This window comes from Rana temporaria, chromosome 3 (assembly GCF_905171775.1).
Source record: "Rana temporaria chromosome 3, aRanTem1.1, whole genome shotgun sequence".
NCBI lineage: Eukaryota > Metazoa > Chordata > Amphibia > Anura > Ranidae > Rana > Rana temporaria.
The window spans coordinates 420,065,664-420,080,646 of NC_053491.1; the positions used below are offsets into that span (position 1 = coordinate 420,065,664).

Genomic DNA, 14,983 nt, shown 5'->3' on the forward strand with positions numbered 1-14,983 from the left:
AAATTAGAAAGGAAAAAGCTGCATGTTGCCTAAGCTCCGCCATTTTGACATACTTGTTGGGTTTACGTCTCACCTGAGGAAATGCCAAGCTGCAGAGTGCCTTCACCCAATTTGGCTGTTCGGAGGCCTCACTGGCAATAAGATATACCCTCTGGGTGGTCTCGATGCTAAAGACCCGGGTGTCCTTTGGGCTGCTCTCATTAGAGCGCTCTGATAAGCTCACACATTCGCTGAGCTGAAGTAACTTCCAGCACTCTTGTTTGCGGCAAATCTCGGGGGGCTGAAAACCCTCGTACAGTTCTAAGCGGGCCAATCCTGTGGGTGTAGTTCCATACAAAACTCCCCATACCTTCTTCCACTTCTGTAACAACAAAAAGAGAGGGTCATTTCTATTCTCCATAGAAGGCAAAAGTACATTACACAACGTATAGGATATAGTATATACACAATACCAAAATGTGTAGCCAGACCAAATGGCAGTCATATGAACTACAGTATATTTACGTCTCATAGACGTGGACCTAAAATATTTTAGAACTGGGGAAATCAGCCTACTGGCATTTACACATAATTATAGACATAGATGTGCGACATAGATGTGCGCAGCCTATTGCATCATTGCATTAGGGTGTGGACCCCAAAGCTCAAACACACATACCTTTCTCTGCAGCCTCAGCTGCATGGGACAGTGAATGAATGGGAAGTGCTCCATGCTGAGTGGCTTCCTGTTCATTCACAAACTGAAGCATGGTACACATAGTTTACTACACAGTTATTAGGGAACACAGTGAGTGTGTTCACTGCAGTGGCATCGGAAGGGGGGCTGATGGGGGCTGGAGCCCCGAATGTGCCTCCAAAAAGCCTCAGGTCTCGATATCCCTAAATGCATTATTACCCCCGAGCCCTTTACACAGGCAACAGGGAATGATCTCCCACTTATTCTGCGTGGCTAAGTGACATACAAAAAGTCCAGCCTGTGCGTGTGAAGTTCATCATAGGTGCTGTTGGGTCCAGGAGGAGGTGGGAATGACACTGCGGCTGCGCTGGATACTGGAAAATCGGGTTAGCTGCGGAACGGCTCTCCTATACTGGCTCTCTCTCTCTGGTGCGTGCAGCTTGCTGTCTCAAAGTGGTCATGAATGGGATGCGCTACACTACACAGGTAAGGCTACACTACACAGGTCACCTGTCACAGTGGGGTCAGTGTATGTGTCGGTGGGGTCAGTGTATGTGTCGGTGGGGTCAGTGTATGTGTCGGTGGGGTCAGTGTATGTGTCGGGGGGGTCAGTGTATGTGTTAGGGTGGTCACTGTATGTGTCAGGGGGGGTCAGTGTAGGTGTTGGGGGGTGAGTGTATGTGTCAGGAGGATCAATGTAGATGTCAGGGGGATCAGTGTATGTGTCAGGGGGATCAATGTAGGTGTCAGGGGGGTCAGTGTAGGTGTCATGGGGTCAGTGTAGTCCCCTTTATGGACATTGCTTTGTGCACTGGTGCGCAGTCATGTTGGAAAAGTAAGGGGGCATCCCCAAACTGTTCCCACAAAGTTGGGAGCATGAAATCATCCAAAATTTCTTGGTTCCCTTCACTGGAACCAAGGGGCCAAGCCCAACCCCTAAAAAACAACCCCACACTATGATCAACCCTTCACCAAATGATTTGGTCCAGTGCACAAAGCAAAGTCCATAAAGACTTGGATGAGCGAGTTTGGGGTGGAGGAACTTGAGTGGCCTGCATAGAGTCCTGACCTCAACCCGATAGAACACCTTTGGGATGAATTCGAGCGGAGACTGCGAGCCAGGCCTTCTCATCCAACATCAGTGCCTGACCTCACAAATGCGTTTCTGGAAGAATGGTTAAACATTACCATAGAAATACGCCTAAACCATGTGGACAGCCTTCCCAGAAGAGTTGACTCTGTTATAGATGCAAAGGGGGGGCAACTCAATATTGAACCCTACAGACTAAGACTGGGATGCCATTAAAGTTAATGTGCGTGTAAAGGCAGGCGCCTCGATACTACTGACAATATAGTGTGTGTATGTGTATATATATATATATATATATATATATATATATATATATATATATATATATAAACAAACAATGAGAAATAATCATACGGATAGAAGATATTTCTCCCTCAGCACTCATGCAAAAATAATGATATATAAATAAGCTACTACTATAGTAAAATAAAACTGCATCAAAAATATATTAAAATAAATAAATCAGCAACCCACGCCGTTGATCAGCTGTAATACCTTACCCAGGAACACTGCTCCAGCGGTGAGAAGGTATATCAGGATCCAATGATATATTACATGCATTTTATATTTTGTTAAAATGTAAGTGCGCACTCACTTGGGATCACTTTTATTTAATTAATAAATCATTTTTTACTGGATTACGCTATGTGCACTTTTGTTTCTTTGCTTGTCATGAGCAACATTCAGATGGAGGTATGCTGAGTGTGCTATTAACAGCCATCCAACATCCACCCACAGATCCAGCCTCACCTGCTAAGAACAACCAGTAAAACATACGCTGTTAACCTGTTAGGCTGCATTCACACCTCCGCGACAAGATACGCCGCGTACGCGGCGTATTTTGCCGCGAGTGTGTAACTTTTTTTTTTTTTTAACAAAGCCTTCCCATTGCTTTGTATGGCCGAACGCCAATGCCGCCTGAAAAAAAGGGTCCGGGACTTTTTTTCAGGCGGCAGGCGTACGGCGTCTATGAGATGTGAACCATCTCCATAGACAGCAATGGGAATTCTCCCCTCCAGCGGCACGAGCGTCCGGCGTCGGGCGTTTTGTTGCGGAGGTGTGAATGGGCTCTCAACCTGTTACCATCTGGTAAGTGTATTACCTTTGGGGGATTCCCATACAAGCAATAAGGATATTATCTGGAATTTGGATCTGCAAAGATTTGGGTTTTTCAACAACTTTTTTTAAAGTGGACTATCAGTTATCCTACATCCTGCTTTTTTTATTGACACAAGTGGAACTGTTATATCTATACATGAACTTCCTAAGCGCTATGAATATTTTAATGATTTATTTTAACATATTTTTGATGTATATGTGTATATATATATATATATATATATATATATATATATATATATATATATATATACACACACCATAAAGTGCGCTTGTGCAATGTGATGTAGAAGAATACATATTGGCCTAAACTCATGAAGATTTTTATATATATATATATATATATTTATTATAACAAAAAGTAAAATATATATATTTTTATGTTTTTCAAAATTGTCGGTATATTTTTGTTTACAGAGCAAAAAATAAAAACCACAGAGGTGATCAAATACCACCAAAAGAAAGCTCTATTTGTGGGAAAAAAGGACGCCAATTTTGTTTGGGTACACCGTCGAATGACCGCGCAATTATCAGTTAAAGCAACGCAGTGCCGTATCACAAAAAATGCCTTGGTCATTAAAGTGATTGTAAACTCTGTACAACCACTTTCACCTACAGGTAAGCCTATATTAAAGGGTCACTATAGAAATTATTTTTTCTTTAAAATAACAAACACGTTATACTTACCTCCACTGTGCAGTTAGTTTTGCACAAAGTGGCCCCGATCCATGTCTTTGGGGGTCCCTCGGCGGCTGTCTCTGGTCCTCCCTGCAAGAACTCACCGCATTCATGCGAGAGAGCTCGCATGGTGGTGAGTCCTTGCGGGCGCGCTCCCGTGATACAGCGAGCGGTCATAGCCGCTCACTGTATCACTCGGACCTGCCCCTCGGCGCGCTGCATCACTGGATGTGATTGACAGTAGCGCCAGCCAATGGCTGCGCTGCTCTCAATCCATCTATCCGCTCTAGCAAATCAGCGGCCAGGCTGAGCGGCGAAGAGGATCTCGGGACCAAGCGCGGGACTTTCGAGGGGTCAGGTAAGTAAAACGGGGGGCCTTAAAGCATTGATTGCATTAACCACTTAAGGACCGCCTCCTGCACAAATACGTCGGCAGAATGGCATGGCTGGGCACATCCACGTACAGGTGCATCCTGTACTAGTACCCCAGCCATGGGTCGCAGGCGCGCGCCCGCGGCGCACTCCTGCGACCCGGTCCGAAGCTCCGTGACCGGGACCGTGGGACTCGCGGACCCGATCACCGCTGGAGTCCCGCGATCGGTCCCCGGAGCTGAAGAACGGGGAGAGCCGTGTGTAAACACGGCATCCCCGTTCTTCAGTGTGGTGGCAGCATCGATCGTGTCATCCCTTTTATAGGGGGACACAATCGATGAAGTCACACCTACAGCCACACCCCCCTACAGTTGTAAACACACTTCAGGTCACACATAACCCCATCAGCGCCCCCTGTAGTTAACTCCCAAACTGCAATTGTCATTTTCACAATAAACAATGCATTTTAAATGCATTTTTTGTTGTGAAAATGACAATGGTCCCAAAAATGTGTCAAAATTGTCTGAAGTGTCCCACATAATGTCGCAGTCACGAAAAAAATCGCTGATCTCCGCCATTAGTAGTATACATTTTTTTTTATAAAAATGCAATAAAACTATCCCCTATTTTGTAAACGCTATAAATTTTGCGCAAACCAACCGATAAACGCTTATTGCGATTTTTTTTACCAAAAATAGGTAGAAGAATATGTATCAGCCTAAACTGAGGAAAAAAATGTTTTTATATGTTTTTGGGGGATATTTATTATAGCAAAAAGTAAAAAATATAGAATTTTTTTCAAAATTGTCGCTCTATTTTTGTTTATAGCGCAAAAAATAAAAACCACAGAGGTGATCAAATACCACCAAAAGAAAGCTCTATTTGTGGGGGAAAAAGGACGCCAATTTTGTTTCGGAGCCACGTCGCACGACCGCGCAATTGTCAGTTAAAGCGACGCAGTGCTGCATCGCAAAAAGGGGCAAGGTCCTTTAGCTGCATTTTGGTCCGGGTCTTAAGTAGTTAAGGTGAAATTTTTTTTTCGTTTACAACTCCTTTAAGGCTTACCAGTAGGTGCTGGAAATATCTTCTAAACATACATGTTTAGGAGATATTTACAATGTACCCGTGTGCCAATATCTTCGGCGCATGCAGACTTTAGAAAGGGCACGACCGTCACGACATGACCCCATTAGAAAGGGCACGACCGTGCCCTTTCTAAAGGGGTTATGTCGTGACTGGAGGCTCCCACGTGACTCCGGCCAGTCACAGAGCCAAAGTCCGTGGGCCCCGAAGGAAGAGGGGTGAAGATGGACGCTTCCAGCCTGTGGAACAGCGGTGACATCCCAGGCTTCGGTTTCAAGTAAGTGACACATAATGGGCTACTATGCAATGCATAGTAGCCCATTATGCTTTACCTTTGCAGGGTTTATTTCCTCTTTAAGGGGGCAAATTTTCCGGTCCTGAAGTGGTTAAACTACTAGTATGTCTTTGGTGTGTGGAAGGAAACCAGAGTACTCTAAGGAAGCCCACACAACCACAAGTCTGCTCTGTGCTGACACTTTTATAGTGAGGGGCTGGCTTATCCAAAAGCCCTTTATTGGGCCTTCTAAGCCCGCTGGCCATACCTCAAAGGCCATATATAACACTAAGGCCCCTTTCACACGGGGCGGATCAGTAATGATCCGCCCCGTAAACCTCCGCTTGCTCAGCGGGGATCGCTCCGTATATCCCCGCTGAGCCGGCGGATGACAGGGCGGTCCCCGCACACTGTGCATGGAACGCCCTGTCTTTTCTCTACTCTCCCCTATGGGGGGATTGGATGAACACGGACCATCTGTCCGTGTTCACCCGATCCGCCAGACGGATGGAAAAGTAGGTTTTCCCTCCGTCACACTTTGGCGGATCGAAGCGGGTCACCGTTGACATCCGCGGCTCCATAGAGGAGCATGGATCGCCCGTTCAGGTCCGCCTAAAAAACTGGCAGGCGGACCTGAACGGGCCGCCCGTGTGAAAGAGCCCTAAGGTTTAACAGAAAATCTCCTGGGCAAATCATCACATCATGTAAATTCGCTGGGACTGCAAATCTTTACCCTGCAGGATTCAAATCAAACCCATGGTAACAGTGAACCTCATGCCTAAAAGTGATGATGACAATTTGCGAAGGTGACTCTCCCCAATGGGGACACAGACGATAATAAACATCTTACAGAAGTTTTATCTCTATCCAGGGTCACTTCTATCCTCAGGTGCTTAGGGCCGGATCCACAAAAGGGATACGACGGCGTATCTACTGATACGCCGTCGTATCCCTGTTTCTATCTTTGGAACTGATCCACAGAATCAGTTTCCAATAGATAGACAGAAGATCCGACATGTGTAAGGGACTTACACTGCCGTATCTTAGGATGCAGTACCGCATCCGCCGCTGGGGGCATTTCGAGTCGAAATGCCGCGTCGGTTATGCAAATTAGCACTTACGGAGATCCACAAAGCTTTTCAGCTTCGTTTTTTCTCCGTAAGTATTAGTTTGCAATCGTAAAATTAGGGCTGCTTTTACAAGGCCTAAACTGTTTAGGCCTTGTAAAAGTAGACCCTTCTATCCCGCGTCGCCGTCTTTTTTTTTTCAAATTTTTTTTTTCCCGCCGCAACTCGTATTTTTTTTTTACGCCCGTCGCGATTCTCAAAACTCGGCGCAACGTAAAACCGCGCTAAGCACGTCGGGAAATTGATGTCGTGAGCATGCGCAGTACGGCCAGCGCGGGAGCGCGCCTAATTTAAATGGGACTCGCCCCATTTGAATAGGAACGCCTTGCGCCGGCCGGATTTAAGTTACACAGCCGAAAATTTCTAGGTAAGTGCTTTGTGGATCAGGCACTTAGGTAGAAATTTTCCGGCCGTGTAACTTGAATTGAAAAAGTTACGTTGCGCCGGGTTTTTGTGGATCTGGCCCTTAATTTCGACCAAATCAGATGATGTCAGCTGCATGACAGAAAGGTGTTTTTTGAACACCACTATTCCATCATTCTGGATAGAAATGCTGGTTATAACTTTCAATACCTATTTTGTGGCATAAAAAAAAAAACATTTACAATGCAAAAAATAAAATTCTGTGACCACAGATGTTCACAGCATGTGACAAGCAAAGTTCCTGAAAATGGTACTAATATGTCAAATCTGCAAGGCCTGGGACTTCCTCCCCGAAATGTTTCTGCAGAAAGCAGCAGAATAAAACAGGTAAAACAACTGCCATTTCTACGTTTCTATACATGTCTCAATGTAGGGAACTCTCTAGTCAAATTTTCTAGCAAGTTCAAAGCCACATCGCAAGTGAATACAAAAATAATTTACGAAAGGGAAAACTGCAAGTAAACATTTCAAATACTTGATTTTTCTGTGCTTTAAAGTGGAGTTCCACCCAAAAATAGATTTCCGCTTTTCGGATTCCTCCCCCCCTCCGGTGGTCACATTTGGCACCTTTAAGGGGGAGGGGGAAGCAGATACCTGTGTAATCCAGGTATTTGCTCCCACTTCCAGGCTTAGATCGATGCAGTATCCGTGGCGATCTACGCCATATCCAGCCCCTCTTCCGTCCCCCCCGCTGTCTTCTGGGAGACACACAGGTCCCAGAAGACAACATGCGCAGTAGAGAACCAGAAAGTGAAGCCACATGGCTTCACTTCCTTATTCCCTTACCGAAGATGGCGGCGTCTCCACCCAAGAGCCGAGGGACAGATTGGCTTTGGGTGCCAATATCGTGGGCGCCCTGGACAGGTAAATGTCCATATATTAAAAGTCAGCAGCTGCAGTATTTGAAGCTGCTGACGCTTAATAAAAAAAAATTGTCGAAACGCAGCTTTAAGTTGCTTACTTTCCCTGCAATTTTTTAAAGCGGAGGTGCAGCCGCGATTTTCTTTTTTAAGTCAGCAGCTACAAACACTGTAGCTGCTGACTTTTAATAAGGACACTTACCTGTCCTAGGTCCCCGCGATGTCGCCCCCCCCAGGCCGATCCCTCGATTGTGGCAAGTCCCGCCGCCGCCATCCTCACTAAGGCTTCACTGCCCGCTTCCTACTGCGCATGCGCACTTTATGAAGGGGCGGCTGTTCTCTGGGATACACACAGATCCCAGAAGACTGAGCGCCCTATTCCCCAGAAGACAACGTGAGGAGGACAACCAGCCGCGGACTAGGAAGAGGCAGATTAGGAAGATCTGCCTAGCAACCACCATTTCTGGAAATAAAAAAATAAAAAATAAAATATATTATTTATTTTTTTACCATTTTTATGTAATTTTTATTTTTAGGGAGGACCTCCGCTTTAAGTTGGTGTTGGGTCTCATTAAATCAGACCTGCAGTAAATGAAAGTGGTTCTAAAGTTTAGTTGTTTTTTACTTTAATGCATTAAGGTAAAAAAGACTCCACTAACTGCCCCCCCCCCCACCCCAAACACCTACTGTACCTGAGTCCTCCAATGCTCTTACGCGTGATTGGACAGGTTTGAAAAAGGTTAATTATGTTTTAAAATGTGTGATTTATTTAACATTTTCAATACTTGATTCTTCTATTTGTCATTTCAGAACTAACCTAAGGTTGACCAAATGGTAACTGAATAGGATTTTCAACAACATCAATTGATTTTCTCTTGACTTAGGATAAAAGATTTTGTTGAACTGAAGGAACACAAAAAAGACATGAGTAAAAAAAAATGTCTTTGGATAAAAGATTTCATTGAATTGAAAGAACACAAAATAAGATGTGTAAAAAAGTGACTTTAGTTAGATGTCATTGATTTGATAGAACACACAGTAAGTTGTGTAAAGAAATGACTTTGGATAAAAGATTTCATTCAGTCGATAGAACACGAAATAAGACGCTTAAAATTGACTTTTGATAAAAGATTTAATTGAATTGAAAGAACACAAAAATGGTCATGAGTTGGAAAGAAAAAACACCAGATCTTAACAAAAATTTTGATCAAATAGAAAAAGGTCAAATAAAAAAACATGCGTGGCTAGCACTGCTAAAATGTATTTGAAGGACACAGTTTTCCCCCCACTGCACATATTATAGCTATTTAGCTACATAACATACGTGTTTATAATCATCGTCTGTCACCAAATAATTGCCACCCAACTAAGTCCCCAGCATGCAAGAGTTTTTTGCTATTATGTCCCTAGGGCAGTGGTAAAAAGAAAGCTGCAATACTCAACTTCAAACTGGAGTAGTTGTCCTCCAGCACTATCTATTCTTCACCACAAGATGTCCTGAGTCTTCCAGATTGAATGACATCCAGTGCTGCTCAACCTGAAAGACTGAGAAAAGACAGTGGGGTAGATTCACATAGATTTGCGGATCTTTAGATCCGCGTAATCTATCTGATTTACGATCCGCCGGCGCAATTTTGCGAGGCTAGTGCAGTATTCAGAAAGCACTTACCTCCAAACTTGCGCCGGCGGATTGTAACTCACCCGGCGGAATTCAAATTCCGCGGCTAGGGGGAGTGTACAATTTAAATCAGGCGCGTCCCTGCGCCGATTTAACTGCGCATGCGCCGCCGGTGAAATTTCCCAGTGCGCATGCTCCAAATGACGTCACTAGGACGTCGTTGTTTTCGGCGTGAACGTAAATTACGGCCATCCCTATTCGCGACCGACTTACGCAAACAACGTAAAAATTCAAAACTCGGCGCGGGAACGACGGCCATACTTAACATTAGCTACCCCTCATATAGCAGGGGTAACTTTCCGCCCGAAAAAGCCGAACGCAAACGACGTAAAAAAAAAAGCGACGGGCGAGCGTTCGTTTCTGAATCGGCGTATCTCCTCATTTGCATATTCGTCGCGAGTGAAACCCGAAACGCCACCTAGCGGCCAGCGGAAGATTGCAGCCTAAGATCCGACGGTGTAAGTCACTTATACCTGTCGGATCTAAGGGAGATCTATGCGTAACTGATTCTTATGGAGCCGTTGTCGTATCTCTTTGTGAATCTCCCCCAGTGAATGCAGGATGTCGTGGCCCTGTCCTGTATACAGCTGTGTACACTCACTGGGGGTGATTTACTAAAGCCAAACAGACTGTGCACTTTTCAAAGTGCAGTTGCTCCACAGCTTAGTAAATGAGGTAAAGTTTCACTTTGCAAAGAATACACAATCACATGCAAGGAAAACTGAAAAAAAAACCAAAAGAAAAAAAAAAAAGCATTTTTGCTTGCACGTGATTGACTGATGAAAGTCAGCAGACCTTTACTAAGCTCTGAAGCAGCTGCACTTGCAGAGTGCAACTGCATTTTGCAAAGTACGCAATCTTTTTGTCTTCAGTACATCAAGTCCAGCAAATCTCCCACAGAAAAGTTACAGAAAGCAATAAAAAAAAAAAAAAAAACTAACAGGGGTTCTGAAGCCTCGTACACACGACCGAGGAACTTGACGGGCGAAGCACATCGTTTTCCTCGTCGAGTTCATTGCAAGTTTCTCCATTCCCGTCGAGGAAAAAGAGGACATGCTCTCTTTTTGGCTCGACGGGATCCTCGACAGTTTCCTCGTCAAAAAATTTACACACGACCGTTTTCCTCGCCAAAAACAAAATCCCAGCAAGTTTCTTGCTGGTTTTTGCCGAGAAACTCGGTCGTGTGTACGAGGCCTAACTCTTCCCTAGTCTGTACTTTTTGATCTGAGAGTGTCACACCTATCAACAGGGCCTCTGTTAGGAATCATGGGGCCCATACAACCTGCCTGATGCCCCCCCCCCACACACACACACACAAACCTGGTGGTATTTTTATACAATATTTTCACAAAAAAATACATGAAAATCCCACCCCAATTCACCCTCCTAGTACAAATCTCCCTCACCCCAAAAATTCCCCAGCCTAGCACACATCAAACTTTCTATCCTAGAACAAATCTTCTTCTGCCAAATCTCCCCTGCCAGCACAAATCCCCCCCCCCCCCCAATCCCTCCTATTAGCCCTGATTTCCCCCATCGGCTCCTGGTACACAATCACCCCATCTCCCCTCCCAGCACAAATCTTCTTTCTTCAATCCCTCCCCTAGGACACAGGCCTCGTACACACGACCGAGAAACTCGTCGTAAAAGAAAAGAAACATCGTTTTCCTCCACAAGGTTCTTGTCAGGTTTGTCGAGAATCTTGACAAGCTTTCTTTGCGTACACACTGTCAAGACAAAATCTCATTGTTCTCAAACGCGGTGACGTACAACACGTACAACGGCACTATAAAGGGGAAGTTTGATTCCACTGGCGCCGCCCTTGGGGCTGCTTTTGCTAATCTCATCTTACTGCGTGTTAAGTAAAAGTTTGGTGAGAGACGATTCACGCTTTTCAGTCTGTTACTGCGTGACAAATGTGCTATCTCCATTACAAACCCTACTTTTACCGAAGGTGCACTCCCGTCTCATACTTTATTCTGAGCATGCGCGGGTTTCTAAGCATACACGCGAACGTGTTTCTCGTAGTAAACCAGCCCGACGAGGAACACAACGAGAAATTGAGACTCCAGACGAGGAAAAAGAGAACTTGCTTTCTTTTTTGCTCGTCGAGATCCACGACAGTTTTTTTCGACGGAAAACATACACACGACCGCAAAAAAGCTCTGCCACCAAGTTTCTTGATGGATTCTGTCGAGGAAAACGGTCGTGTGTACGAGGCCTTATTCCCACAAATCCCTCCTCCTAGCACAGGGGTCTCCAAACTGCGGCCCGAGGGCCAGATGTGGCCCTTTTGCTTGCTTCTATTCGGCCCTTGGGGAGCTATTGCTTCCACTGATATGAGGCACTATTCCTCACACTGATGCCAACTATAGGGCACTCTTACTTCCACTGATACCAATGATGGGATACTATTCCTCCTACTAATAGGGGCACCACTCCGCCTATTGACCACCAATCCTGAGGCCATTTTTATTGTCACTGATGCCAAAATTTTCTGCCCCTGCTGGCCACAAACCGGCCCTCCTAAAGTCTGAAGGACAATAAACTGGCCCTTTGCTTGAAAAGTTTGGAGACCCCTGTCCTAGCTAGCACAACCCCATCTAAGTTACTCTTCCCAGAACAAATTATTCTGTAGTCACAATTCTGCAGAGATACCAATAAGCTTACAGATTTTATTGCTAAAGCTTAATTAAGCTGAGATTAGAAGCCGATTGTTTTTTTTCTGCAAAATTGTCACTACTTTTGCCCTCTCTAGCTTTGGTAATAAACTCCACAGTATTGTACCGTGCAGCAAATGATTTATATAGCATTTGGATACTTGCACGTACATTTTTTATTCTAGATTGTCATAGATGCACGATATTATGAACGCTGTGACTTCAAGCATGGTTTAAAATGGAATTTCAGTAACATTTTTGCATAGTTCACTATAATTTTACATAAGAATAGCGATTTCTTGCCTCGGCCTTCTCAAGAACCTCAGCCCCTCTGACAAACCAGTTTGAGTGTACAAACATACAGTGCAATATCGCAGGAAATCACTGAAAGTAACTAGTAAGTAACTAGGCAAGTATACAATGTATTAATAATGGTAATAACACAATTTAACATTACCAGTAGGCATGGGCGTCCGCTGCGGCGATACACAATTAACCCTTTCTTCAAATGCTAGCAGGGGTTAAAAGCGCCCTGCTAGCGGCCGAATAGCGCAGCTAAAACAATGGTATAGCAGCACTTTTTTGGGGCGCTTTACCGATAATGCGCTCAGCTGGCAGTGTGAAATAGCTCTTGAGATAATTCAGCTTCACTCCATGCCCATATAAATATAGCCTAGAGAATGTACAGACCCCCCTTCAGCACAGACCCCTCCATTCAGCACAGACACCCCATTCTGCACAGACCCCTCCATTCAGCACAGATGGACCCCCCCTTCAGCACAGACCCCCCCATTCTGCACAGACCCCTCCATTCAGCACAGATGGACCCCCCGTTCAGCACAGCCCCCCCATTCTGCACAGACCCCTCTATTCAGCACAGACCCCCTCCTTCAGCACAGATGGACCCCCATTCAGCACAAACCCCCCCTTCAGCACAGACGGACCTCCCCTCCCCCCATCCCATTCAGTACCTCAGATCAGCCATCAGCACGGCCGGGTCACAGGCTCACAGAAGGTTCCCTCCCCTGTGTATACATAAACACTGGAGGGGGTGGCGGCTTCACTCTGCTCGCTGTGTCTGTGTAACATCTGGCCCGGGAATGCTCAGACAGCCCGCGGCCGCGAGACTCTTCAACACCTTCTCGATTTTCCAGGGGGGTCATTTGCCCCCCCTTGCCCTATGGAGCGGACGCCCATGCCAGTAGGGGCTAGGCATAAGATGACATTTGGCATCAGGTGAACAGTAGCAAGGCTGTCTCAAGTGAAGCAGTGAACAATAGTAAAGTTTAATCTGCCAGAGAGCATTTATGGTGTTTTTGTACAACATTAGACCCCCTCCCCCCAGCAGCAACAATGGTTCTACCAGCAGCCAGCATCAATAGACCTCTCCCTCAACAGTAGATCCCTACCAGCAACATAATATCCCCAGCAACAATAGACTCTCACACAAAAACAGATCCCCAGCAGCCAGCATTAATAGACCCTCCAGCACACCCCACGCCCCTTGCTATTACATACATTCAGTGCTGGAGGTGCCGGAGCTGTGTCCCCCTGTGTTCCCACTGAAAAAAAGCCCTGTGTTCAACCAATTTACATGGTACAGTAAGGAACCTAAAGCAGCATTTTTTCCCAAAATATATTTCAGCCTTTCTATAAATCTTCATTGATTATTTCCAGCAGACGTTGAACACAGTTGAATGGGCTGCATTAAGTAAAGTTCAGCCTAGTACACACGGAACGAATGCCTGGCGGCATCGGCCAGTTCAATAGAAATTGGCCGACATTCGGCTCGTCTGTACTGCAGCTGGTCCGACAGAAGCCGGCTGAACTGGGCATGACCAAAAAAGGTCTGTCGATCACCTCCCAATCAGCACTCTTGGCCAATGGCTGACCAGAGGGTTCTGGCTGTCAGAACAGATTAGAACAGCAGGGGGGGATTTATATACTAACATCGAATAGTGAGTACAGCGGCTCCTGGTGGTCAAAATTGTCAATATCAGAAATATTCAGGAATTCTCATGTGTAATCCTAGGATGATGCCATTTCTTAAGAAGAATGCTAAAAATAGATGTAATAAAATGTAATATTTTTCAAAGAATCGTACAAGCTGTTTTACTGGTAAATCTCCAAAAAAACTGTCAAAGTCTTACCAACAGGTTTAGAGTCATGGGAAATGTTATAATACTACCTTTTATTAATTAATGCTGGGCGTTCATTCTGTAATGCATTCCCATAGGACAGTGATGGTGACCCTTGTCACCCCAGATGTTTTAGAACTACATTTCCCATGATGCTCAATTACACTGCAGAGTGCATGAGCATCATGGGAAATGTAGTTCCATAACATCTGGGGTGCCAAAGTTCGCCATCACTGCCATAGGACATCTGGCCTGCTTTACTTTTCTAGTTTTCCCAGCCATATTTCCAGAATGTGATGGAAGTATATTATCCAAGCTAGCAAGGAAAACTTGCAACACATTTGTGGCAGTATTGAATTGTTAAGTCTGTTAACTTGCTGCAAATTTTCACTGGCAAGTTCTAGTTGACACTTTTCCAAATTTTTGCAAAATTTGCATGGCAAGTCTCCAGCAAAAGCGAAGTTGCAGTGGTGAGTCTACTGCAAGAGCTCTGCAAGTCTACAGTATGAAAATTCAGCCACAGTGACCCCTGTGGTGGGATGACTATTGCACAACATAACTGAACCAGAACTTGCAGAATGTTTGCAAAGAAAGTTGATCTGGAGTCATGTGATGTTGACTTGCTGCAAACTTGTGAAGCCTGGCAAGTCTAGGAATAGCTTAGCAAGTCATTTTTAAACTTTCAGCACAATTTTTTGCTATCTGGGATGATATTACAGTTGGTTTTGTATCTTGTCTTTTGTTGAAAAATCTATAAATGTGATTGAAACAGAAAAAGTTGCCAAAGTCCAGTTCACAAAACATT

At 44.9% G+C, this 14,983-nt stretch overlaps 1 protein-coding gene across 1 annotated transcript in view; it reads right to left on the reverse strand.

Annotated features, from left to right (window-relative positions):
- Positions 1-14,983, reverse strand: part of DOK2 (docking protein 2) — a 52,335-nt gene that overhangs the window by 26,126 nt on the left and 11,226 nt on the right. Inside the window, exon 2 of the mRNA XM_040346134.1 lies at positions 74-361. Coding sequence (XP_040202068.1) covers positions 74-361 — 288 coding nt within the window. The remainder of the gene's footprint in view (positions 1-73; positions 362-14,983) is intronic.